Source organism: Thermothelomyces thermophilus, chromosome 1, assembly GCF_000226095.1.
Source record: "Thermothelomyces thermophilus ATCC 42464 chromosome 1, complete sequence".
NCBI lineage: Eukaryota > Fungi > Ascomycota > Sordariomycetes > Sordariales > Chaetomiaceae > Thermothelomyces > Thermothelomyces thermophilus.
Genome location: NC_016472.1, coordinates 5,328,643 through 5,354,391, shown reverse-complemented (window position 1 = coordinate 5,354,391; position 25,749 = coordinate 5,328,643). Strand labels below are relative to the sequence as shown.

General features: G+C 58.6%; 8 protein-coding genes across 8 annotated transcripts; 2 read left to right on the top strand and 6 right to left on the bottom strand.

The window, feature by feature from the left end:
• Positions 1–56: 56 nt before the first annotated feature.
• MYCTH_2296965 (uncharacterized protein) lies at positions 57–1,821 on the bottom strand. Its single transcript, XM_003659612.1, has 2 exons — positions 1,438–1,821; positions 57–1,304 (listed from the first exon to the last, which is right to left on the bottom strand). Exons 1-2 carry the CDS (start codon positions 1,651–1,653, stop codon positions 240–242), a joined length of 1,281 nt encoding a protein of 426 aa, XP_003659660.1. The 5' UTR covers positions 1,654–1,821; the 3' UTR covers positions 57–239.
• A 929-nt stretch (positions 1,822–2,750) lies between these two features.
• On the top strand, positions 2,751–3,880 carry MYCTH_2123303 (uncharacterized protein; the record flags this gene model as incomplete). The annotated part of the gene is made up of 2 exons (XM_003659611.1): positions 2,751–2,956; positions 3,031–3,880. 2 exons carry the CDS (start codon positions 2,751–2,753, stop codon positions 3,878–3,880), a joined length of 1,056 nt encoding a protein of 351 aa, XP_003659659.1.
• Positions 3,881–4,119: 239 nt separating this feature from the next.
• MYCTH_2296962 (carbohydrate esterase family 4 protein) lies at positions 4,120–5,345 on the bottom strand. The gene is made up of 2 exons (XM_003659610.1): positions 5,263–5,345; positions 4,120–5,196 (listed from the first exon to the last, which is right to left on the bottom strand). The coding sequence occupies exon 2, from the start codon at positions 5,104–5,106 to the stop codon at positions 4,360–4,362; it is 747 nt and encodes a 248-aa protein (XP_003659658.1). The 5' UTR covers positions 5,107–5,196; positions 5,263–5,345; the 3' UTR covers positions 4,120–4,359.
• Positions 5,346–5,607: 262 nt separating this feature from the next.
• Positions 5,608–8,679, bottom strand: MYCTH_2296960 (uncharacterized protein). Its single transcript, XM_003659609.1, has 2 exons — positions 8,083–8,679; positions 5,608–8,006 (listed from the first exon to the last, which is right to left on the bottom strand). The coding sequence occupies exons 1-2, from the start codon at positions 8,222–8,224 to the stop codon at positions 5,902–5,904; spliced, it is 2,247 nt and encodes a 748-aa protein (XP_003659657.1). The 5' UTR covers positions 8,225–8,679; the 3' UTR covers positions 5,608–5,901.
• Positions 8,680–10,362: 1,683 nt separating this feature from the next.
• On the bottom strand, positions 10,363–11,946 carry MYCTH_2296959 (uncharacterized protein). Its single transcript, XM_003659608.1, has 2 exons — positions 11,573–11,946; positions 10,363–11,375 (listed from the first exon to the last, which is right to left on the bottom strand). Exons 1-2 carry the CDS (start codon positions 11,688–11,690, stop codon positions 10,672–10,674), a joined length of 822 nt encoding a protein of 273 aa, XP_003659656.1. The 5' UTR covers positions 11,691–11,946; the 3' UTR covers positions 10,363–10,671.
• Positions 11,947–17,043: 5,097 nt separating this feature from the next.
• Positions 17,044–20,155, top strand: MYCTH_2296957 (uncharacterized protein). The gene has a single exon (XM_003659607.1). The coding sequence runs from the start codon at positions 17,073–17,075 to the stop codon at positions 19,947–19,949; it is 2,877 nt and encodes a 958-aa protein (XP_003659655.1). The 5' UTR covers positions 17,044–17,072; the 3' UTR covers positions 19,950–20,155.
• A 490-nt stretch (positions 20,156–20,645) lies between these two features.
• MYCTH_2296956 (uncharacterized protein) lies at positions 20,646–24,145 on the bottom strand. Its single transcript, XM_003659606.1, has one exon. The coding sequence runs from the start codon at positions 24,025–24,027 to the stop codon at positions 20,878–20,880; it is 3,150 nt and encodes a 1,049-aa protein (XP_003659654.1). The 5' UTR covers positions 24,028–24,145; the 3' UTR covers positions 20,646–20,877.
• Positions 24,146–24,220: 75 nt separating this feature from the next.
• On the bottom strand, positions 24,221–25,571 carry MYCTH_2123297 (uncharacterized protein; the record flags this gene model as incomplete). The annotated part of the gene is made up of 5 exons (XM_003659605.1): positions 24,221–24,300; positions 24,380–24,914; positions 25,103–25,177; positions 25,260–25,297; positions 25,484–25,571. The coding sequence occupies 5 exons, from the start codon at positions 25,569–25,571 to the stop codon at positions 24,221–24,223; spliced, it is 816 nt and encodes a 271-aa protein (XP_003659653.1).
• Between the last annotated feature and the right edge of the window lie 178 nt (positions 25,572–25,749).

The following is a 25,749-nucleotide window of genomic DNA, read 5'->3' as shown; positions in this document are numbered from 1 at the left end:
GGCGCCGTCATGATGGGCATGGTGGGCTGGGCCTGGTCCCTGGACGGATCGAGACACACACACACACACACACACAAACGCACATATATATCACGACTTAACGGTAGCAAGTAATGACGAGTTACAAAGTTAATCATTGGCAATGCCAATCGCTTTAAACGTTTCTTTTTTTCTTAATTCTCTCCTTCTATCTTTTTTTCTTCTGTCTATCTCTAATGTTAGTGATACGTCCTTCGCCTTCAATCCTTCAGCTCCTCGCTCAGGGTCTGCAGCCCCCGGAGCAGATCGTCCCGCAGGTCCTCCCACCCCTCGACGCCGATGCTGACGCGCACCAGGCTCCGGTCGACCGACGAGTCGCTCATGGCGCGCCACTCGACCAGGCTCTCGACGCCGCCGAGGCTGGTGGCGTGGTGGAAGAGGGACAGCTTGCTGGGCAGCCGGCGGGCGTGCTCCTCGGACTTGAGCAGGAGCGAGAAGACCGGGCCGTGGCCGTTGGGCATCTGGCGGGACAGCCACGAGTCCGGGTCGGCCGCCTCGGGCTGCAGCGACGAGTGCCGGATCTGGCGGACCAGGTCGGCGACGACGTTGCCGCCGGCGCGCCTCTGCTCGGCCAGCCAGCCGACCAGGCGCGCCGCGTTGTCGCTCTGCCGCCGCACGCGCAGCTCCAGCGTCCGCAGGCTGCGCACCCCCAGCCAGCACTCGAAGTTGCCCATGACGCCGCCCAGGTGCAGCCGCTCCTCGCGCAGGCCGGCCAGCCAGCCGGGCCGGCCGTCCCGGGGCAGGGCGCGGTCCGGGCGGATGGCCAGCACGCCGCTGAGCAGGTCGCTGTGGCCGCCAAAGTACTTGGTGCCGCTGTGCATGACAATGTCGGCGCCGTGGCGGAACGGGTCCTGCAGCGGCGGGGGCGCAAAGGTGGCGTCGACGGTCAGGTAGCAGCCCAGCTCGTCGGCCTTGCGGCGGTAGTGATCCAGGTCGCGCGCCTCGCCCGTCGGGTTGAGCGGCGTCTCGACGTGGATCACGTCGCCCGGCTGCAGCCTGGCCAGGTCGGCCTCGTCCTCGAGCTCGAGCTGCTCTAGCCCGTTGAGCTTCTTCAGGATCTTGAGGATGCCGTGGCAGCCGTGGTAGCCGCCGCCGATGGCGACCCGCTTGGGGTTGAGGAAGACGATCATGGCGTGGAAGGCGGCCAGCCCGGACGCGTACGAGACGACCGGGCCGCCCAGAAGCGAGCTGAGGATGGCCTCGTACCGCGTGGTGTTTGGCGACTTCTCACGGGAGTAGATGTAAAAGTCCTCCCAGTCGTTGGGCTGCAGGAATGGTTAACCTCCGGTCAGCCAGCTGCTAGCAACCCTGCGCCCCCGAGAAGCGAGAGACGAGAGACGTCGGGAAGTTTTGGTTGGGGGGGGGGGGGGGGGGGTTAGGAAGGAGGGCGAGACTCACGTCGACATCGGACCAGGGAACCAGCTCGTCAGGGTTTCTTGGGTACCGATAGGTTGTCGAGACGTGCATGGGCGGCGCCACAGCTACATGAGTGTTGGTGTAGTCATCTGCGTGAATGGAGCGGGAAGCCAACGACAACTGCCTGCCGAAAGCGGCAGTGAGCTGGTCCGGGTTGGCGCCGTCCGCTTTCTTCTCGATCTTGCTGTTCGAGACCATGTCTCTTTTTTTGTGCAGCTAGCTTTATGATAGAAAAAAAATATATCCAGAAGGGTCAGCAAGGTAGAAAGAACCCCGGCAGCTTATCAACAAGGACAAAGATTGCTGTTGTTCTCTGTCGCTGTTGTCTTATGCCGGCATTATATCCGAGAGAGAAAAATGGGGAGGTTTTCAATCGGGGACAGTATCGGCGCGGGGTGGTTCCATCGCTCGGCATCCAGTAAGTAGTTAGTCGCTCGCGTCATTCCCAGGGCGCTCAAGGCTCCGTAAAGAGCCCCACTACCTTGTTCTAGTGTGCGTTCTACTAGAGAGATATCGAGTCGATGACTTTAGTGTCATGGTCTGGCCAGGACATGCCGTCTCCATTCGGTTTCGCCCGGTGCCGCCGCGCAGCACCACCTTAACGCCGTCGGGCCGATGCGGCTTGCCACTTTACGGAGGAAGTTGCCCATCTGCATGCTTTGCCGTGGCGTATGCGTTTCAGTGTTTCTTGAATGTTTGCAAGACAGCTCGGGCCGGGGCCCGCTTGCACACCTCCGAGTGGTCGATCTAGACTCCGGGGGCTACCGCAGAGAAACAAACGGCGTCGAGCTATGAATAACGTAGGCGCCTCGGCCTTTTTTCGACTCCAAGCTTTGCACAGAAGCTGCTGTCCTTGACGCAAGAGGAAGGAAGGCTGTGGTGCAATGTATGAAAGGCTTCAGCTACAAAGGCTCTTGAACCCCCCCCGTAGCGGAGGCGTGAGCGGGGGAACATAAGAAGAAACCTTTAAAAGAGGTGCGACTCCTTTGATTGCCTGGTGCTGCTTGGACTGGCTTTGACCGACGTTTCTTTCTGAGGGAAGGTAACCCGTCTTTCACGCTTTCAATTGACGGGAATGCTTGGTTGAGCCTGGGAAGCCAGTGTGGTGGGATATGCAGCTCGAGTCGGAGACATCGATCTCCATCGATCCAACAAACAAAACCACGGCGCGGACCCTGGGACCGACGGGACCGATTAATGTGATAATCCGGCAACCGTTTCTCGGCCTTTAATCAGCCCCTGAGATGCCCTTACCCCGATGGCTCGGCTCGATGCAATCCTCACCCTGCCCCAAAATGCACCGATCCAACGAGAGCAGAACCAGCGGGCCGCGTGTCGCTCCCGGCAGCAGAGTATCACCCCGGAGACGCGGCCGGCCGGCTGTCGACTGGACATGGTCGCGCAAGAGGCGGCTGCTCAGGCTGTACCTCTGCACGCCCGAGGCGGAGCTGCCACTCAAGAAGATACTCGAGATCCTGGCCACGGGGCCGTTCCGGCCAAAGTAAGGGGCCACGCGCTCTCGCATTTTTTCCGACTGCATATCATTGTGCCGCCGCCGCTAACCCTAGCCGACAGACCCCGCCACACGCAATGTCTCCTCAAAGATATGCTGTCCAAATCCTACCGCCAAAAGAGGCCCAAGAGCCGGGCCACCATGAACGAGCGGCTGGCCTTTCTCCGTTCCGTCCGAGACGGGCGGCTCCCGATGCACGCGCACACGGCTCCCCCCGGAGAAGTGCCCCAGGAGTGCGCAGTCATCCTCCTTGACGCCCGTCCCGGCCGGCCAAAGTCGAAGCCGCAAGAAAGGCACGTGAGAGGCGAGTCCGAGCCCGAGGTCTTAACGTGCTCCCCACTGCAGCTGCAGCAGCCGCCTGACTCGGAGACCAACTCCAGTTTCGGGCCTCTAGAAATTTCCGAGGAGCCGAAATGGTTGCTGGGCGGCGAATCCACGGATGCGGAGACGCTGCCGCCTGTACTCTTCAGAAACCCATGGTCTTCTCTCGAGGAGGCCAGGTATGAGAAGGCCGAGCGCCTCGGGGAGCGGTGCCCGAGCAGGACGTCGTCGTTCCTCGCCGACGTGGCGAGCCTGCTCAGCGGGTTATCGATCCAGTCAAGTCTCTCCCGGTCACCGAGCTGTTCCTCTCGGCGGAGCACGCGGTCGGTCTCGTCCAGGGCAGAGGGATTGTCAGGCTCAAAAGGCGAGCAAGAGGGGCCGGAAGAACGGCCGGCCGCGGCTCTGTCCGCGGCGAAGTACCTTGCCTGTTCCGCGGATCTGCACGTGTCTGCTGACGCTGACGAGACAATGCACTCGCCTTCCACGGCGAGAGACGCGTACGAGCTGGGCAGCAGTTCTCCTCACACGCTGGAGAACCAGGAACTGGTCAGGTTCTGCTGCGCTGCGCGGTTTGCGATGAGGGCCAAGTGAGACTGAAAGTCTGGAGTCTGATGGGCGATGGGCAGAGATGCATGCGAAGAGGGGCGAGAAGTAATCCTGGCCGTATAAAATAGTCTTCGTAGAGGCGGGAAGCAAGCACGTAGCTCCAGGTTCTTCCAATTCGGACATCGCCATGGTTGGATTTGATATGCAGCGAGCCTTTTTTTCCCCATCAGTCACGATTTGGCTGCTTCCTGCTGGCGCCCCTTGGCCTGTTACTTGAAGGGGGCTTTTCGTCCGTCACTCACTTACGGCCACAGCGTGACCTAGGTTTGTGTTTCTCCCTTTTGCCGCTGATCTTGCCATCCGGCGTTTCGAGCCTGGGTGCTAAGTGAGCTGGGGCTTTGGTAAACATTCATGCTCTCCCGGGCGGGCCAGGGCAGGCAGCCTTCAGACCGGAAGCCGAGCCTCCAAAGAGCTCTTCCTTCCAAAAGCATCGGGATCCTTTCCTCCTCTCCCATGATGTCCGGTCACCCCGTCACCTCCCTCAGCAGCTCGGTCAACGTAACGGCCTGGAATCCCCTCCTCCTCAGCTCGGGCAGGACTCTCCTCAGCATCGGCTCGGTCCAGGACCTCCTGTCATGGCAGATGATGATGCCGCCCGGGTGCAGCATGCTCAGGATGTGCCTGGCATTCAGCCAGGCCCACGGGAGCTGGGCGTCGTGCGGGTAGATGCTGCCCAGGACGACGCGGTAGCCGAGGCGGCGGGTGACGCGGCGGATGCGCTCGCTGAAGAAGCCCGAGCCGGGCCGGTAGTAGCGGCCCTTGCCGACGGGGGGCGGGGGCCTGCCCTCGGCGACGTAGGCGGCCTCGATGAGGGCCTGGACGTGCGAGATCTGTGCTTCGAGCTCGGCCTCGGGCAGGGCCCGGGCGGGCTCGTCGCGCATGCCGTGGTTGGCGAGCTCATGGCCGCCGCGAACTATCTCGCGCAGCACGTCCTCGCGGCCGGGGACCTGGGAGCCGATGACGAAGAAGGTGGCGTGGGCACCGCTGGCGGCCAGGGCGGCCAGGATGGCGCGGGTGTGATCCGACGGCGCATCGTCGATGGTCAGGGCGACCAGCGGCTTGGACGGAGGCAGCCAGATTCGGAAGAGCACGTCGGTCCAGCGGTGGGAGAGGAAGCGGAGGAGCGGCGAGGGCGGCTTGTAGACGGCGTATAGAGGTAGGAGGAAGAGGAGGAGGAAGAGGACGAGGGGGAGGAGAACGAGAGTAGCCATGCGGCGGCGGCGGAGACGGCGACCGGTCGGAAGACGGAGACGGAGACGGAGACGGAGACGGGGGAGGGAACGCAACATCTCCTCGGGGTGCTTAAAAGAACAAAAAAAAGGATTAAAAATTTTACGATAGCATTTGTTGGGAAGGCATTGGCTTACACTACAGAGTAGCCATGTGGGGTTGGGATTGCAATTGAAACTGGGATTGGATTGGGATTGGAAGTTGGGTTGGAACTTGGGATAGAAGCTGGGATGGGAAGGAAGCAGCTCCGATAAGATAACACCATAAGTTAACCCAACCGCGATGCAACGCTCTTCAGGGGCTGGCCGAGGGCACATTGGCCAGGCACCCAGGCACCCGAGCTTGTGAAACATAGTTATCAAGTAGAAAGTACGGAGTACAGTACGTTACTGTGTAACACCTAGGTACAGTACCTCTGTAATCCGTACTCCGTAACCCGTACGAATACAAACGCCTGTGCCAAGCAGCGTGCAGACGAGAACAACACGAGCACTCAACAGAGTCAAGAACCTCACCACTGTTTTATTCCACCTCAGCCAATGCGCGGAATGCAGAGAGGTCCGAGATAACAGTCCGCTCTTAGCGATGGATCACGTACCCGATCGTGTACGTTTGATTAGACTCTAGTCTGAAACTAAGTTCCCTATTCTTAAAACTCTACTCCGTAAGACTCTACGTTTCGTCGAGAGCACAACGCCAGCGATGCCTAGCTATATCCTCCCAGGTCAGGTTAGGTATTATAGATAGCCAAAAAATCGCAACCTACCGCTGTCTGCTCATGTGAGATCATCCAGCTCGTCCTCGTCCATCGTCTTGACAAACGCGTGCCTCAGAAAGTGTATCCACGTATCGTTCGGCTTTCCCTTCTTCTTTCTGTCCTTTTTACCTTTTTTATTCTTTCCCTTCTTTTTCTTCTTCTTCTTCTTCTTCCCCTCTGCCTCTACCTCGCTATCCTCATCATCATCAACATCATCGTCGCCGTCGTCGTCATCTCGTTCACTGTCCTCGTCACTGTCCTCGTCACTCTCGCAACTCTCCCCGTCCTCGTCCTCCCGAAGCTCCTCCCATTCCTCAGGACCGTCATCCCCGTAGACGTCGGGTCCCGACACCTCCCGCGAAGCAGCCCCCATCCGATACGCCAGTTCCACCCAGCTATTCACCGTCAGGTCCTCCAGCCGGTACACCTTGTCCTCAAACGTGCTGTACTCGACCTCGTACGCAAACTCGCGCGGCTGCGGCGGTCGCGTTGGCTTCTTGCCGCCGTGCTTGCCCTTTCTCCAGCGCCTGAGCCAGTCCCAAGCCCACCACCCGTCTCCACCGAACCCATCTCCCTCATTGTCATTTTCGCTTTTTCGTGTATGTTGATGGGAGGATTTCGGGGACGAGATAGATGGGTCGGTTAGGTTCAGGTTGTTGATGCGTGTTAGGTTGGCAAAATACTGCGTGTACCCTGTCAGGGTGAACGGCTGGGGGGAGTAGGCTGGCCCCGGAGGAGCGGATTCCGAGGGCGGAAGGGGAACGTGGAGGTTGGGGTCTTTGCCTTTGGAGGGCGGTTTCTTGCCGTGCTTCTTTTTCTTTTTCTTCTTCTTTTTGTGCTTCTTTCCGGCGGTATCTGCGTCGTTAGTTTCCGGCCTGAGGTCCGTGTCGTCGACATTGTTGGTAAGGAGGTCGCGGAGTTCGAGGTGTTTCCGGGACTCGTCGACAGTCTTCTGGGAAATGGTTTTCTTGGGCGCATCCTTCCACGACAAGGCGTGTTCGAGGCCAGTGATGTTGTATTCCAGGACGCGCAGTGTCGGGAAGTAATTCGGCACAACGCTAGGGCTGACCAGGGAGAGAAAGTACTGCTCGCCCCAGGGGTCCTGCGGATGTTTCCCCTTCTTCCCTTTGCCCACCTTATCTATCCCTTTGCCGGCTTTGGGCGGTGGCGCGAGTTTAGCCCAGTCGGCGCGCAACTCCAATAAGTAATTGGACGCAGACCGCACCGAGATTTCCTCCTCCTCGGAATCCTCCTCCTCTACCTCGCGTACTCCCAGCTCAGACGAACCCGCCAGGGCTGCAATGTCGATGTCGTCCTTATCGTGGATGAGAAAATGATCGATGTTCATATGTCCGTATAGCCCGACCACGACGACGTCCCGAAACTGGTGCACCCACAGCGAGTATTTTTGCCAGCACGTCTCGTCCCACAGCCTCTTGCTCTCGGTCCGCGCCGGCGGCACGTGGCCCATCAGGATCGCCTTCATTCCGCGCTCCCGCAGGAACTGGAGCTGCACCCTCAGCCACTCCATCTGCTTGTACCCGGGCTCCGCGGGGCTCGCACAGCCGTCGACGCCGGCATTGCGGTCGAAGAAGTAGAGCGTGTTGAGGCTGAAGACGGCCAGGCGGTCAGGAATGACCTCGACGCTGAACCAGCCACCGAACTCGAAGCTGTGGCGCTGCTCCTCGGGGATGAAGTGGCGCCAGATGTGCGCGTATCGCTGCAGCCATTTGTTGGGGCCCGGCAGCAGGATGTTGTGCGGGAGTATGTCGTTGTTGCCAAAGGTCGGCACCACCGGCACCGCCATGCCCTCGCCGCTCCCATCGCGAAACAGGTCGGCGAGCTTGTCAGCAATCCACGCGTTGGTGCCAAGCACCTGGTCGGTGTTGCGCGGCAGGTTCTCGTCGCGGTCGTGGCGGGCGCTGTCGCCTGTCCAGATGACGAAGTCGATCGTGTCCTTGAGGTGCGCCTCGATCCAGTCCAAAGTCGCGTTCACGAGGGAGAAGGGGCTATCGCAGTCCGTCGTTTCGGCGCCGTAGAGTCCCGCGGGACCCTTGCCCCTGTGGCACGCGGCGTCTTCATCTGTGGACGAGTACACTTTGTAGTATTCGTCGGGATGGATGTCTGCCGCAGCCCCCAGGGCGCCGTCAGTCTGCGATTCGTGCGATGGACGGGGAGGAAGTCAGAGCAAAAAACGTACCCGTGATGTGCAGGAACCTCCCGTGCAGCTTCCGCGGGGCAGAGCGCGCTGCTGCCGCGCTCCCGTCTGCCGCGGGGCTTAGGGGTCCGCCTATGACGCCATGCCAGAGTACCACCCCAGCGAAAAGGCGTCCAACAAACATCATGCAACCGGCAGAATACAAGCGGTCCAGGCGCTAATAGAAAGGGACTCAGCCGTCGCTACTGCAGGCTGCATGCACCTCTGCATGGCTGTGAACAATTTCAAGGGCCCGATCGGGCGCAATGTTGTGAAAAGAGCTGAGAGAGAGGTGATAAAATCTAGGCAAGTTCAGCATTAATGTCAACTGGAGACCGAAGCTCAAGGAATTCTTCTGTCGGTGCCGGTGGAAGGTCGGGTGGGACTGCTCAGGCGACTCGGATGACGCTGTGGCGGCTTCCAGCTAGTCAGGGGCTGTCCGCGTTTGAACGGCTGCATCAGCGTCACGCTGATCGCCAAAATCACCATGGGGCACGCGTGACAACGGCTGAAAGGAGCAACTCTCAGAAGTATGTGCGAAGACAAATTAGCTAGTAGTGTCCGGTGATCGCATGCGAATGCACAGCGAGAACCCCTGCGGCTGACCACTAAGCTGTGATATCTAAATCACGAGTTGCTTCCAGAGCCCACAAAGGGCTCTCTGTTCTATGCCCAATGCCCACTACGCAATATTCAAAACGCAGGTGGGGGAGGGGGTTCAGGTACCGGGCAACACGGCCATCAAGGTTCTCCGTACGGCCCGCGGATCAGGGAACACATTAAAGAGTTACAGAATACGGATTACAGAGGGCCCGTTTGTGTCATTGTGCAGCAAGACCAAAAGTGATTAGTGTAATCCGTACTCCGTAGCCCGCCCGCCTTGCTGGTCAGTTTATATCCATGGCAGCGCAATTTCTAATTACGATACGTACAGTACACATACTTGTACGCCTGTACATATAACATGATACGTCAGGTATGTTCACATCGGTCCTCGGTGCTTGCTGTCTCCCGCCAATCTTTTGAAAACGTCTGGCACACAGTATATAGATTAACTGTTTGCACCACACCCACACTGTGTCCGATTCCTCACTTGTAGTACGAAATTTTTCGAGGCGAGAAGTTTCTTTCCTCTTCTCTCCTCATTCGAAAAACATCAATATGCAGCCAGCGCCGCATCTACGGACTCCTTCTTCTCCGTGTCCGGTGATTGCTCATTGCTAGTTGCTAGATTATCCAGCCGTACGTTTGAGGGAATCCCGAGCGCATCGCTGTGATGCTTTCCTATGGTTAACCGGCCACATTGCCATACTCGCTTGCCCTGCCAATTCTCAATCCAGGCAACCCTAATCCTCTCACGGAAGGCTCAAGGTTTCTCTTCTCGCGTATCCACATCCGACCACTGGTCCAATTGTCCGACCCCGAGCATGTATCTTGTATTGATCATGAAATGCGCTGCCTGTAAGCCAATTATTCGCAACTGACAAGTCCCATGTATCAAAGTGTCATGGTTCAAACTGAGACAGGACTCATTCGTCCGAGTAGAGCTGTTGTTGTTGTTGCCGGGAAACCGTGATCATGAAGGCACTCTCAAGCTCACGACTTTGGAGAAGCTGAGCAGCCCTTCACCATCGTCTTGCTTGCCTAACCCCGTCTCAGACGCTCCCAACTTTCCCTTCGACGTTAGCTGGTTCGCCTGCTCAACTGCTACAACACTTCTCCCGGATACGCTGGGAACTCCTGGCGCCTAATCCCACGAGTTTTCAGGGATAGCCTGACAAACATAAGCTCTTCACTTAAAGCAAGGATATGTTCCAGAGTCTCTCGGCCAGCCATTTCGCTCCCATATCGAAGTTCGACGTCAGGAGAGCCTCAGACAGACCGTCCTTTTGACAAGCCTCGTAAGGGAGAGGTTAAGCCGGTAAGCAGTTGCATAAAGAGCAACTGGGACGGAACTGCATGTTCACTACACCTCTAACCATGATGTTGTGCACAGTAAACACACGAGGCCCAGCAAGCATGCCAAGCTTGCCATTAAACGAGTATGATTCAGCCGACAGAGAGCTAGCAGATTTCACTTGCCTCGATCGTCACAACCTTCTGTTTGTTTTGAGACGCTAAGCAGTCTCACGCCCCGTACTTCTATTCTTTCCTCCTGTCATCTCTTTTAAACCACACTCTCACATATGTCTTCGTGAAAGTCGTCGGTTTTGTGGTTACTGCCTTATATCATTGCTTTATCTTTTGCTTACCTACCTCGCCTCCCCCCCTCCTTTCTCTTTTTCTTTTCTTTTCTTTTCTTTTCTTTTCTTTTCTTTTCTTTTCTTTTCCTTTCTCTCTTCTCTCTTTTTCCCTCTGGTAATCGTCTCTCGGTGACCACAACGTCCGCAGCCCCGACTCCTACCTCAACGCCGCCGCCGCGACCACCACAACCGGCGCCAACATCACCACCACCACCACCACCCCCCCTCCTCGCCGCTGCACAGCTCAAATGCTTTCCAGCTGCCACCAAGTCAGGTCAAAATAGACCACGACTTCATCCGGCGAGAGGCAAAGGTAGGGGAAAAAAGTGTGCGGGAGGGCCCGCTAGGGCTAGAACTGGCCGCCTACCCCGACAAGCAGCACCTGCTCGGAATAGGAACCCCTGCCACCGCCAGCCGACCCGTCACCGTCACCGTCAGGACTTCCACTCCCACTTCCGCTCCCTGACCACACGGTCGCCGCGGCGGCCGCCGCCGCCGCCGATGATGATGATGATGATGATGATGATGATGACGACGATCCTTTCTGGGCGAATACCGAGTCGCCGGAGCCGGCGTCGTTGCCCTCGCGGTCGTCGTTATAGGATTTGTTGGCAAGCACAGCTCCGGGCGCAGAGTGTTCTGCCGCCGCCGGAGTGCCTGAACGCCGCCGGACGAGGTGTCGGCGGCGGGGGCGGCGGGGGCGGCGGAGGCGATGGTGCTGTGGGAGCAGAGCGAGGCTGTAGGGCGGAGAGCGCCAAGGGAAGACCGAGATGGCCGTGCCCGTGGTGGTGTTTGGGTCGGACTCGGGGTCGGTGACTTGAGTTCGGGTGGAGTCTGGGGGCGAGGAGGAGCCGAAGCTGACGGCCGAGGTGGTGGAGTGACTGTGTCTGGTGTCGTTGGTAGCATGAGTGCGGTCGCGGGCGTGGGGGTTGCGAGTGGGAATGGGGATCGGTTGGGTGGCCGCCGCTGCGGTCGTGATCTCGGGCAGGCCTTGTGGTCCTGAGAAGACGACAAGATCGGTTGCTAAGGGCGGCTTCAGCGTCACGCTGCGTGCTAGGAAAGTGTCAGTAGCCGAGTCTCCTGCGATGGTGGTACGAGGGCGAACAGGAAGGACAAAGAGAAAAGCGGAAACATGGGAGCCTTCAAATGCATAAGAGAGACGAGGCAGAAGCAAGCAGGGGCAGGAAGGAGATCAACGATACTAAGGGCGACAGAGGAGAAAGGAGCAGCTGAGGAACGTAGGCACATACTCGCTGGATCTGTCCTGCGCCAGCGGGGCACAAGCACTAGAGCAGCCCAGACAAGAAGGACGGCCATGACAACCACCGGCAGGCTATGATGGACGAGAGAGGGCGCAGGGAACGACATGCTGGCAAGCATTTGTCGCCGTACACTGAGATTCCTGGTTCATGTATACTCGCCTTCACTTGCACGAAGCTAACTAGACGGCTCGCTTATATATGTTCATTCCACTGATAGGACAGATAGGTGTATCCAAAGTGTGAATGACCACGTACACGTATGTACAGGGCTTCTTGCAGAGAGGAGGTACCGCTGCCTAACCGGCGATGAGAGCTAGTTTGGTTCCAGAACGCCCAAACCCTTTTCCCTTTCCCCCCCTCCTCCCTTTTCAGACTACACTTGGCGTAAGTAGCATCGCCAAGGCAAGAGCGCCACAACAACTAGAGGGAGTAGGATGCTGCAATAGAGGGAGGTACAAGCCACAGGAAACCAAAAATTTTGCGAGGTTATATGGAAACTGACAACAGGCATGGCGCACGAGAACGTCAAGACTTTCAACCTTTACGTCATCTGGACGGGGGATTATAACTGCGAGTGCTCGAAAGAAGAGGACAGGGCGAACCGGCTGAACAGAGCTGAGGAGCAAGGCGGCCTAGTCTTATCCCAAAGCAGATGGGCTGTCTGCGCGCCCAATCAGCCAGACGAGAGTGCCCGAGCCGCAAGGCTCATTGGGCCGCGCAAGTCCGAGCTATGAGGGGTGGCCGGGAGGGCAAGGGTTAAATTGTTTCCCGCACCTGACCCGACCACTGAGCATCAAGATGGAGAGCTGATAACGCGCCAAAGCCGGCTGGTTGTGATGGAGGGTGGCCGCTGTCTGCGATTTGCGAGCGCCCCCTCGTGCGCCATCAACCGAGGGGCCGTGCGTGGTTTCTTGAGTGAGATGAGGTGGGATTTTGGACAAGCGCCTTCCCAAGTCGGAGCGACGGAGCACATTGGCTCCCTCTCTTGATGTGCAGCTCGTCAACAAGAGCTTGTGCAGATGTATACTAAGCTAGAGTCGCGTCCTTGGGTCGCTGATCCCCACCTGTCAGTTGCTGATCTGGAAGATGGGCGCCGGTGACACCGACCTGCAAGCTTCCAGTCACATTGATTGCGACAATTCCCGGCAGCAGTTGCAGAAGAGGGGTAACCAGTTTCTGTGAGGCAACCTCTCTCCAACAACAAGTTTGCGCAATTGGACCTGTCAAGCCAGCGCCCTAAAGGTTGTCAGACATTGGCCAGCCACGAGCATCAGGCACGTCCCCAGTTGCTTGAAACTGGGCGGGCTGGTTTAGTCAAGCATGTTTGACCGTGGTATATTCGCAACGAGATCTCACCCGGACACCTGCTCCTCATGCGGCCCCGTTGGCCGGTGTTTATCCATGCCGTGCTCGGGGAATGGGAGTTGGTCGTACACATGCGGGTCACTCCGAGCCGCAGGAGCTGCAAACGCCAGGCTGAAGACGCGGGGCGGGGAGAGCAAGTGGGTACCCCCAATCACGGTTTACGCCCGACGTTGCGCCGTTGAAAAGGCGTGGAGTCCACGTCCAGGGCACCGAGACCAAGAGCATGCATGAACGACGTCGTCGCGAAAGCGGGTCGCGCAAGATCATGACCAATTGTCGGCCCCCAACGGCTTGGTCCGAGCCTGGAGTCGAGAGACCCAACAAAAAGGCCTTTGATGGCAGGGGAGGATACCAAGACCGAGACGGGATTACGGCGGAGCTTGACTCTCTGATGAAGCGGGATGCCGTGGTTTCGTTTCACTATCAGTCCCCGCAGCAATACCAAGTATGGCCCCAGGAGCGAATGAGCTGCTGGCTGATCGGCGTACGCCCTTGATGACTGAGGAGACGGTGAGAGCAAATGCGCAAGCGGTGCATCCGGTTACAATTATAGTTATCGCCTGTCGGCAGAGATAGAGCCTGGCTTGCTGGCCCGGGGCTGGGGACTGACTGACTGCAGCCCAGCCCGCAGATCAAGAAGCACAGCTGGGTCGTCCGAGCTGCTTGTGAGGTGAAGGTTGCATCCTCCTGGTCGTGATGACGGCAGCTCTTTGCCCCCGGCCGGTCCGAGCTGGTTATACCCATGCCCGTTGAGCGGAGGTACCGCCGGGTTTACGGCCCGTTTGCGATGCGGGAACGAAGCATGTCATGATGGTTTCGGACCAGAGAATACGCTTTTTCGGCGGCGGTTATCGATGGCGAAATCAAAAGATGGGGGACAGAAAGGAGTCGAGCGGTCAAGCGGGTTGACAAGAGATACGGAGCCGCGGAGGACTATGTCAAAGGAATCATAAGAATAAAGGATGTGGGACGCCCTCGTTGCAGCCGCCCTCCATCCAACCACTGAACTCCGTAGTGTAATCCGTACACGCGCTGGTTTCGTCACTCATTCACAGCGGCCCGGCCAAGTTCCACTTTCCAACGGTCTTCGAGACCCTGCCGGCCTAGGGCATTGCGCTAAGCCTGTCTTGGTAAAGTGCAGAATTCTGCCTCATCCAGAATTGTGGGGCGCCACGGACGGCCATTTTCAATTGTTCAGCAGATGTCTCGATGCGCCGCGGGAGGAGGAGGGCTGCGAGTCAGGTTGCGTGGTGCCGTGGGGAGTGCGGGGGGTGGTGCAGCGCAGTGTAGTGGGAGGGTGCGAAGCATCTTGGACAGAGGCAACTTTCCCAGAAAGGGACGGGAATCACAAACTACTACTGTAATTCAGGCGGGAACAGCAAGCGCGGCTGCACTAGTTCGCTGCGTGCACCGAGTGAGTAGGTCAGGTAGTGCAGTAGTGCCTTCCAGGTTACCTGGCAGCCTGGGTATTAGTTTCCTCCATATAGTACATACATCCCTGAACCTCCTGTGTAGGCTGGGGGGAGCTTGCCATTGTTGAATCCCAGTCAACGCGGAAAAATGGGCAGGTGCGGTGTGGGCTCAGGTAGGTACTGTATGTATGTATATATGTACATACATGTATGTACATACATACTCTGTCGTTGGTCTAGGTCACTTCCCGGGCGGTGGCCGGACCTGAGCTCGACACCTTTTTGGCACATGGGGCGGATGGGGCTCCTGCCGCCTCGCGCTCTCACGCCTTCCGTCCCCACAGGCCTTGCAAGTCCTGTGGTCTCGGTAGGTAGTGCCCCACTCTTCTCCAATTGACCCTTTGGCCGTCGAATAATTCCCCAAAAAGTGAGGAGCGCAGTCCACTGCCCCAGAAATCGACGCCAGACACTCTCGTCGCTGCTCACACCTTCATGGCCTTCGGACCGCTCCAACGCTCGCTCCAGGTCCGTTTGAGCTAGCCCTTTCTCAAGATCGAGCTGCGAACAACCGTCCCTTCGTAGCCCCGCACTATGGCCTTGTGATACATTTCGGCGCTGCAAAACCCCCTCCAACTTTTGAGTTGCGCGCCCTTACCATGTCGTGCCTGCTGGCCCGAGATCGTCCCTGTCGTTGATGCGCGGAAGAAAAGAAAGGAAAATCTCTTGGAGCCTGGTTGGTGGGGGAGCAAGCCGCCACGTCCGCGTCCCCGTCCCCGCGCCCGCCGCGAGCCTCCGACAGCCGAGCGCATAGCCGGCGAGCACGCACGACCGGGTTTGGGCCCGTTATTCACGGTCGGAGGCTGAGATCAAGGCCGATCCCGATCTCGTGCTGCCGCCGTGCCGTGCCGGGCCACGCCGGGCCGCGCCCTTGCCCACCCCCGGACACTTGTTCCCGCACTCGCCCTCGCCTTCGCCACCGCACTCGCACCTGCACTCGCACCTGCACTTGCACCCGCGCCCGAGTCGGCGCCCGCGGTCTTCCTACCGGTCGGTCTACCGCCACGCCTCCCCGTCTCCGGGGGCGACGCTAGGTCGCCATGGCTGCCGAGAACCTCGCGCCGCCGGCCCTGCCGCTGCCGCCTCACATGCCAGCCCTGTCCTCTCAGCCGGACCGCGATCCGTTAACGGCGCCTTCTCCGGTCGCGACCGCGCCCGTCAGCTCCAATGCCCCGCCGCCGCCGACCCCCACCACCCTGTCCCAGCAGTATGACCCGGCTCTCGAGCCCACCATTAAGCAATTGCTGGATCAGCAAGCCGAGATCCAGGCGAGACTGGCTGCCCTCCTGCCCCAAAAGTATGGGCCCAACGTCAAGCTGGAGCTCGAAATGCTCCGTCACAAACTTCGCGTGCTGCGCGCATACGCTGACGACAACCGTGAGCCGCCCGAGTTTTTCCTTCAAGTCTTTGTCCCCTTCGCTTCTCGCGCCGTCTCCTTCTTCTAACCCCCTCTTGCTTGGTCCCGCTCGGTCTAATCTTATTAAACCTAGACATATCCGGCAGCATCACCCCGCTGTCGGAGATTGAGGAGGCAAGGATGCTGCAGTATCAGTGCGAGTGCATCGAGGTGGCCTGCCTTGAGCAAGGTAAGCCGCAAGCCTCGCTCCCTGCTCACTGTACCACCCCGTCTCATGCTCTCCCGTTTGATAGGCATCGACCTCCAAGACCCCAGGTTCCTCGAACCCTTGAAACACCACTACCACCGAGATCAGGCTCCTGAAGGATATGCTGCTTGGCTGGACAGAAATTTTGCACAGTATGACCCAGTCATCCGGGCGTTGCGGTTGAAAGACAGTCTACCGCTTGGGTTCCGTAACAATCACTCGTTCAAGTGTTGGGATGACCGGTGCATGCACTACATCTACGGCTATCCCCATCGAGACGACAGGGACCAGCACTCCAAGGAGCATGTCATGCCCCGTAAGAGGGACTCGGGGCTCTCCGTCGGAGGCACGCCGCCGTTATCCTTCAGCGAGCACTCGAGCCGAACGTATGGCGCCGACTATAGCAAACCGACGACCTCGCCCCCTCTTTACCTCCCCCGCCCAGCTGCAAGTCTCCAGCTGGCCCCCTTGGCCACCGGCGGCCACGTCAAGGACCATCGAGACTCGCTGAGGAATTCCTCATTTGTTCCCGAACATCCCCCTAAGCCCCGTGGATCGGTTGATTCAGAGGTCGACCCGCTCTTGCCGCCCCTGAAGCGGAGTCGCGTGGGACAGCCTCGCCTCGAGTCCATCGGGGAACTCCGCCTCCTCCACGAGATCGGCCCTTGTCTGCGCTGCAGGGTACTGCAGAGACCAGTGAGTAGGAGATCTGGCAGTCTCAAGTATTCCATTCCCTCCCCGCTGACACTCGTAGTGCGACTCCAACGACCCCTGTAGACTCTGTCCCGATCCCGCAACCTCCCCCGGCAATGACTTTTGGGACACCCTTGGTTGCCAGCGCGGTCCCCTCACCGCCTTTGCTGATATCATGCTTCCCGGTAAACGTCCCTGTCCCTTCAGCGATCCCGTCCGTTCTTGCTGACCAGGTCCCACCCAGCCTTTATGGCTCCTCGCCGCGCCCAGACGCCCATGACGTCGCCCCTCGCCGTCCGTCGCAATGTGAACGATTTCTTGGAGAGGGCATTTATTGTTCCGCCAGAGATCTCGAGAATGGTCAAGACCCATCTAGACTTCGACGACGGGTTCTGGTGGACTGAAGACCTTGCTACGCTGCCGCCATCCAACCCGAGCCGGGCCTCCTTTCGCAAAGATGCTATTGAAAGACCACCGCCGACACTCAATGTCCTTGCAGCTAGTTGGAACATGAAGCAGACCATGTACAGCTTCTGGCAGCTTTTGAAGATTACCGGTTTGCTTTCCGACAGCCGGGAGTCCGAACTCGCCAGCTTCCCGGTCCTGTACCGCGCCAAGCTGTTGCTTCGAGAAACGCTCTTCTACGACTTCCAACAAGCCGATCCCGCCATCCAACCTGAGCCAAATAGCTCCGCCCCTCATGTGATTTTCGACGATGCCGACTCATACGGGCGTTTTCATGTGCTCTACAACTGCATGGTCCAGTTTCTGCAGTCGTTTGACAGCCTCCTGGCGCGGCCCGGCACGCTCGGCCCGAAGCATTGGCTGGCTGGCTTCTTTGCCCTCTGCATTTTCAGTGTAGTGAAGACCATTCTCGTTGACAGGGCCGCGCATCTCCGCTTCAACTCGCCCTCTCATGCAAATATACAAGCCATGCACGCCGTCTATAAGGCTCTCGTGAGCGTCTTTGCGTGGTGCACGCCGATGCTGCTAGATGGTCAGGATATGGAGCTCGGCCACGATGATCGTGAGCTGCTCCTCTCTGTGGGGATATTTCTCGGGAGGAGCGCATGGGCCGAGCGTGGAATCGCATCATCCAAGGACTTTCTCATGCTCCTCGGCGGCGGGGAGACGGAGGCCATCTACTATCACGGTTTCATCAAGCCACGGCCGCCAGCGAGGCAGGGATCGTTTGTCCTCCCTCCAATCACCAGGACGGCCGAGGAACCCAGGAAACCGCTGCCCGACATGCGGCCACTCATCACTAGCTGGGGCGCAGTGCCCCCGGGCCAACCAGATAGGGAGGTGTACGTCTTCAAGGGAGAGCCCGAAAGGATGCTCGCGTCGCCGCAAACCATAGATCCAGGGAGGCGACATACAGTTGCCGAGAGCCCGACTTCCAGCAGACAACCTAGCCGTGTGCTGACGTCCCCGGTCCCCACACCGAGAATGCGGGCCTCCTACCAACGACCGCCACTGAGGCGAGTCTACTGCACCAAGTGTAACGAGTATCCGGAAGGGTTCCGTGGCGAGCATGAGCTGAGGAGACACAACGATGCGAAACATGCCGCTTTGGTCAAGAGATGGGTATGCACGCAACCGCCGGATCTCTCCGGCTCGCCGCAGCCGGTTATACCGTTGGCAAAGTGCAAGGCATGCGTCACCCAGAAGCGGTACGGGGCTTACTATAACGCGGCAGCACATCTCCGAAGAGCCCACTTCAACCCTCACCGTGGCGGCAAGGCGAGCGGAGATTGGCCTCCTATGTCCATCCTGAAGGATTGGATGCGGGAGGTGCGGCAGTCGATCGACGTGCAAGATCAAGACGATGGCTCGAGCGGCGACGACGAAGCACAAGACTACAAGGCCGTCCACGAACTCGTCGCGCCACCGCACCGACGGTCTCCCGTCCCGGAAGTCCCACGTCTCGCACCAGCCCCCGCCGCACCGCAACAGACACAGGGCCCGCCACTATTGGCACCTTCCGTCGACCGAGTGAATTCTGTTAGCCTTCCGCCGATAATGATGCATAGTTCCCAGGGAGCGTTTATAGCACCTACTTCGACTCTCAAGGCCGACGAGCCGCCCCATGTGCCGCCATCTTCCTCATCCTCCTCCGCTCGCAGCCGTTGCCCCCACCCGGAATGCGGCCGAGTCTTCAAGGATCTAGCGGCCCACATGCTAACCCACATGGAAGAGCGGCCCGAGAAGTGTCCGATAGAAACGTGCGAATATCACATCAAGGGATTCGCGCGCAAGTATGACAAGAACCGGCATGCCTTGACGCACTATAAGGGAACCATGGTGTGTCCGTTTTGCCCGGGAGCCGGAACCGCGTATGAGAAGGCGTTCAATCGAGCGGACGTATTCAAGCGCCACTTGACGGCTGTGCATAACGTCGAACAGACTCCGCCCAACAGTAGGAAGATGGTGTTGCCGTCGGGCGCCGGACGAGCTGGAGGCACCGGTGCAAAGTGCAACATTTGCCAGAGCCAGTTTGGCACGGCACAGGAGTTTTACGAACATTTGGACGACTGCGTGCTGAATGTTATCGTTCCCTCCACCCCCCAGACAGCCGGCAGCGGCAGTGGCAGCTCTATGACCAGGAAGGACTCTACGAGGACCCCGACGACTGCGAGCACCGAGAAGGGCAAAGAGCTTGACATGGAGTTAGAAACGCGGGACTCCCAAAAGCCCATGAACTCGCGGGAGCGCCACGAGGATGTCGGCATGAGGAGAGCACACGCCATGGACCGCGAGCACAGCATGACCCAGCAACAACCGGAGTACCTTGGTGTCTTTCTGAGCGACAAGGACGCGATGCAAATCGACCGACAAGACCGGCAGCAACAGCAACAACGCCCAGAAGAACAGCGTTCTGAGCGACGAGTCTCAAACTCAACAATCCCACCCCTCCGCTCCGCTTCTTCCAACACACAGGAGAAGCAGCAAATCAGCCTCGAGCCGACATCCTCGGAGCCGGAACCAAAAGCCGAGATCGAAGTTGCCGTTGCCACCACCGTCTCTCGTCGGGATGAGGAGGAAGCCACGGATCTTGAAAGATCCCGGAGCTCCAGCGCAGGCGAGAGCGGTAACCATACACAGTTGCAGGAACCTGATCAGCCGCCTCCAAACCATGGGGGCATGCCAGAAATCAAACGCCACCAGCTGCCGCGTCCCGAAGTGACACTTGGCTCGCCGGCGCCAGATGTCATGGATACCGACACACAATGATGCCGTCGCCCGGGCTATTGCCCCTCTGTTATTTTGCTTCTTTGATTGATAGGTCTGGGCAGAGTCGAGGAGGCAGGGCCTTGATGATCAATGACCTTCGAGTTCTATTCACTTTGGTTTCCCTACGTTTCAGCCGTGCACAACAAGCATGCATGCATGGACTGCCTCGTTTATTTCACCTTTTATATTTTTATTTTTAACTTCTTTTTTTTTTTTTCGGAATGATCCAGAGTAGTGTTAGTTACTCTTGTTGTTGCCGAGTTCTTGAGCCTCGCATGTCATGGAGATGCAGACCTAAGCATGTCTGACTTATGGGACTAAGAAAGATTTAAGAGGACGCAGAACTTGGATGAAGATGAAGGTGCGCATATGAATGGGGATATACCTGGGCGTTTAGTCTTTTGGGTCTGGGGATGGAGGTAATGATGTTTTTTCCCATCATGAGGTGGATATGAGGGGAAGGTGGCCGGAGTTGACGTAGATTGCTCGATGGATGGGCTGTGCGCAATCACTTGCGCTTGTCCGATTGGCACGTCTGTGCCTGGTTTTGTGAATGGCCTTTCATTGTTTTTTTTTGGTGGGGGGCTACAGAGGCACGGGAAAAGAATTGAAAAGATATTAATGCGGCTCATTGACAGCTCCTTGTATCAACGACCGAGTGCAGCAGAACTCGCAACACCAGTTAATGCAATGCTATGAGGGCGATGTCTCGCGGTATCAACCTTTATTTCTACACTTCAGGGAGATGTGTATGGCTATCCAATGTTGTGTGTGACAGTTGAAAAAAAAAAAAAAAAAAGAAAAAAAAGAAAACCACAGCTGGCCCATGAATGACTTGTGCTCGCTCAAGACAAAGAAGAGAAGAATTAGGATATGCCATTGTACACCCCCCCATCTCCGCCACCATGTATGCACCATGTATGCATCTTCACATTAAAGACTCGGTGTCTAAGCAAATCCGAATGGATCCGCTCCGGTCCAGAAACCCGGAATCTGCGACCTCTTCCATTTCCACTCGCTTCGTCGCTCTTGTTGTTGTTCTTGTTGCTGTTGTTGTTGCCTTTGGCGCCGGCGCCGGCCCCGGCTTGCGCGCATAACCCCTCAGCATCCTGAAGCAGGACCCTATCTTCCGCCCTTCCTCGACCACGGAATGCACGTCGGCAATCATCTTGCCGGCCTCGCGCATGGCCGTCCCGGGCGTGACGGTGTCGGCCAGGCGCAGTTCGCCGGCGGCGCTCTCCATCTCGGCGCGCAGCAGCCACCGCTCCCAGCTCCAGCCCGCGGCGATGCCCGTGACGGCGGCGATGTTGTCGGTCGAGCCGGTGACCATCGCTTCGAGACGGTGCACTTTGACGGATGATGATGATGAGGAGGAGGAGGAGGAGGAGGAGGAGGACGTTGTCGAGTTTCTGCTAGCGGTGGTGAAGACGGACTGCGGGGGGTGTTTCGGCCCGACGGGCAGGCACACCCACGCGCGACGGATCTCGTCGAAGCCCGCGGCATGGAGGCGGCCGAGGAAGGATCGGGTTGGGTTGGGGTCGTAGCCGAGCGTCTGCAGGGCAAAGTGAAATTCGACGGCCTTTGCGTTGCCGAGCGGCCCGGCGTTCATGATATCGGCGTCGAGAAGGGTAAACTCGAGGTAGCCGCCGGGCTTCAGAACGCGCATGCACTCGCGCAGGCAAGCATCCCACTCGTTGATACCGTGCTCGCCAAAGAGCTTGATCACGGCGTGCAGCTCGCGCGCCGAGATGAGGTCGAACTGGTTGTCGGCAAAAGGGAGTTTGGCAAGGCTGGTGACGGCGACCTGGCGGTGGTTGGGCGGGCCGCGGATGTTGCTGTTGCTGAGCTGACGAATGGCCTTGGTGGTGACGGTATAGATCTCGGTGTTGGGATACAGCAGAGCGGCGTGCCAGGCCCAGTCGCAGGTGCCCTGTCCTCCGAGATCGAGGATGCGCGCGCGGTCACGGCTGGTGCCGTCGGCGCGGGTGGCCATGTAGCTCTGGCGGCCCAGACGCTTGCCCACGGGGGCGGCGATCAGGCGGCCGCCGTTGAGGAGCTTGGTGGCGGCGACATGCCAGGTAGCCATGCGCATCTGCGAGAGAGCCTCGGCTTCCTTCTCCGCGCGAAGTTTCTCGGGATCATCGACGACTACATCGTCGCCACGCACAACGTTGGCGCTCATGCGCTTCTTTGTCGACTGGGGCACCACCGACAGCTGGAACTTGCCGAGCAATTGGTTGCGGTGAGCATCCCTGAGGCAGGCGCGCTGGGCCTGGAGGGCCTCGAAGCGCGTATGGCGGTGGATGAAGACATCCGGGGCACAAGTCCTTACAGAGTAATCGGTGAAAGCCCGGTAGTAGGAAGATTCTTGGCGCGCGAGCTTGGAAGGTAACCTGCGCGGGATATCCTTCTTGGAGACAACTTCGGAGAAGCGGACACTCTTCTTCTTGGGCTCGGCTCCTTCAGGCTCGGGGGAGGCGACCGCGGATGGCCCCTCGGACTCGACGTGCGGCCCGGACTCAGACTCAGACTCCTCGGACGCTTCTCTCTCCTCTGAGAAGCCTACAATACCCTGGAGATAGGCGCGTTGTGCCGCCAACCACATCTTAGTGCGGTCGATGTGCGACAGTGCATTTTCCTCCCTCTTGGCGACGCACTCAGGATCATACTCGGCGATTATCTCGTCGACATCGGCAGGAGACAGGGGTTCCTCAGCTGCTGCGCCGGAGCTCGGTGCCTCGGGCTGTTTCGGAGTAGGCGGTATTCTAAGAGCAGTGACTGGAGTTTTCTGCTCCCGGATGGCCGTCGGTGGGTCCCCGGAATCGTTGTTCAGGGGAAGCTCAACGACGCGCTCGACGATGGCGGATGGAAGGTCGTCGAGGTGCAGGGGCCGTCGTGGTGGTGGCGGCGGCGGCGGGGTCTTCTCTGCGGGTTTTGTCCAGGGGGTCTTGTAAAAGTTCTCGGCGGTGGTCGAAGTAGGTGGGTTGGCCTCTTCTGGCTGGCTATTCCAGGTCCGCCGGCTGGCAGATGACAGTTCTGAAAAGAAGCCGCCCGGGGAAGGTATCTCGAGCCTTGTCAGCCCAATCAGGGAGTGTCGGAGTGAGGGAGCCCTGTCGACGCCAGCGCCGGTAACGAGTCGGGGGAGCTGTTGACGTGCTTGGGTCATCTCTTGTGGTATCTCGATGACCTGAGCAGGTTCCTCCTCGTACTCTGCATCGCTCCCAGAGAGGGCCTGGAGCGTCTCGAGTGCACCGGGCTGCAGGTGGACTCCGGCCCACTCTTCGTCTTGGTTGTCCTGGGCACCGATCGAAGGCGTTGGGGGAGCGGACATTTGGGCCATCTCCTCCGAGTTGATGCTCCCGTCGAGGGAAGGAGGTGCCGAGACGCGGGGAGTCTCTTGAGCCTGGCGCAACTCCATAAAGCTCTTGACGGCGGGCGACATGGCAACAGCAGACGGTGGTGTCGGTGGGATAGGCGACATCAGCTTCTTGGCTGCTGCCGGGGCCTGCTCCTCAGGGATCACCAAGGGAGCCAAGGATCTCAACAGTCCCACGGACGCCCGCGAGGCTCTCCTGAGACTCGTGGAGCTTCGTTGGCGGCTGATACCGTTAGATTGGAGACGTTGCTCTCGTGTGATTTCGTCATCGGAGACATCGTAAAGATCGTCAAACTCGGTCACGTCGGTCATTATGCTGTCTCGGTTGCTGCTGTTGTTATGGCGATTCCACTGAAGGGACGGGATCGACGAGGAAGCCTGGGAACTGGTGTCGTCGTTGTCGAGGTCGAGCTCGGGCTCGGGCTCGGGCTCAGCGTCGCTCGACACGCAGGAGGGGGTGGCCGGCAAGACAGGCGCCGCAAGGAAGTGCTGGCCTCTCGGTGTGGGAAAGTGGTCGCTCATTGGCGAAAGCCACTGCTCGATCTTTTCGACGGACCGCCTTTTCCTCCTCCGCTCGACGAACGAGTCTCTTGTATCCTCGGGCTCCTCCATTATAGGATTAAGTGTCTGCGCCATCCTCCTCCGGCCCAGCGGGGAGGGCGGTCGGTACGCGGTTCTCGGCAGCAATAGCTGGTCGGTCATGGTTCGTTCTCTTTGGCAAAAAAAGGGGAAAAAAAAGGAACAGGACAGTAAGACACGGCGTCACACGCGAACGGAAATAGGCACTGCAGTAAGATGGAAGACGGCCTGCGCCCAAAAATGCGACGGCAACCAGGAAAGAGAGAGGAATAGCAGAAAAGGAGAAACGACAAGACCGGCTTCGGTCAACGAAGCACTATTGTTGCAACCTGTGCGACAGGCGGGAGAAGAGAAGATAACTAAAGGAGGAAGCCAGGCCGCCGCCGAGCCAGGTGACTGGAAGGGGATATAAAACGAAGGAGAATCCGGGCTCTGCAGAATTCCCGCCATTTTGCAGATGCCGTTGTCCCCGGACCCGCGCAGGCTTGGTGTGACTGAAAGGCAGCGGAGAGCAGCATTGGTGCTTCCGCGGTAGCGGGCGGTATGCAGGGACGCCGCACGGAGAGCGAGCACTGCGATGAGCTGGGCAGCATCACGGTGGCGAGTCTGCGCAGCTGGCGAATCAGCTGTGGCACAACCTGAACCGCGAGTCGATGTGTGTGGTATGCGAGGGTGAGGCGCGCGCCAACCGACTTCTCATGGGACGAGGAGAGGACGAGGAGAGGTGCACGAATTAGATGGTTGGCCAATGAGAGCCGCCGGCGTAGATGTGGGAGGTTGAGAGGGCGCTTACACGGGCGGCTGCCGCTGTTGATTGGACCCGGCTCGCCGTCCCAAGAAGACGAACCACACATTCCGTCGCCGTCGTCGGTCTCCATGCACACGCGGATGCGATGATCGGAAATGTCGTTCTCGGGGACGAGCCAATGCAGGCGATACATTAGCTTGGATCGCGGGCCGAGGGGACCGTGGTGCAGTTCATCCAATGTAACCGTCAAGGGAACCGGGTTCTTCGTTCAGTGCCGTAATCCGTATTGTACTGGACATCCATATACGGACGTACACATACTCGAACTATGTATGTCCGGAATACCGTGTACTATGTAGTTCATAGGCAGGGAAGCATTGGTTGGGATTGTCGCGGGCCGTCCGTCGATCCTGAACTCGATCGGTCGCTGCAGCCGCACATCAGGCCAACCTCGGACGCTGTGCCCTTGCGCCCCAACCTGTTTCCGGAATCCTCGTCGTCGTGCCCATTCCCCTTCCTGGTCAGCTACACGTCGTACGCCGAAGGAGTGTTGTATTGAGCAAACGACGCTCATGGGAGCCAGCGTCTACCTGTGATTCTGGCTCACGTTGCATCTCACCGACCCGTTGTAGTCGAGTGTGTTTGCTGTATGCAGTGGTAAATATTCAGCACCTGGAGGCCGAGCAATTTTGTGTATCAGCTCTTAACGCCTCAGGCCCATAATTGCAGCGACTTGAGGTAACCAGTGCTTTTCTGCTGATGGTTGCTGGCTTGATGCTTGATAGAAACTTTTAGCAGCAGGCGACATTCAACAGGATGCTATCCTGGTACGGTCTCGAGAAGCAAGTGCCGCCAGTTCGTGCTTCAGCGGCGGAAGAAGCTCGCCAGCAACCGCAGCAAGCAACGAGGTAACAGCCATGACGTACCGTAGCCACGGTGTTTCACTGTTGATGGCGACGCGCTGGGCTTGACTCGAACAAAGCCGCGTGGCGCCGACGTGTTCGAACAGCAAAGCTTGTTGACAAGTCGGGAACGAACCAAGCGCCCGCTTGCCGCCGTTGCAGCTTTCGAAACGCCCATGGCAGATTGACCCACTC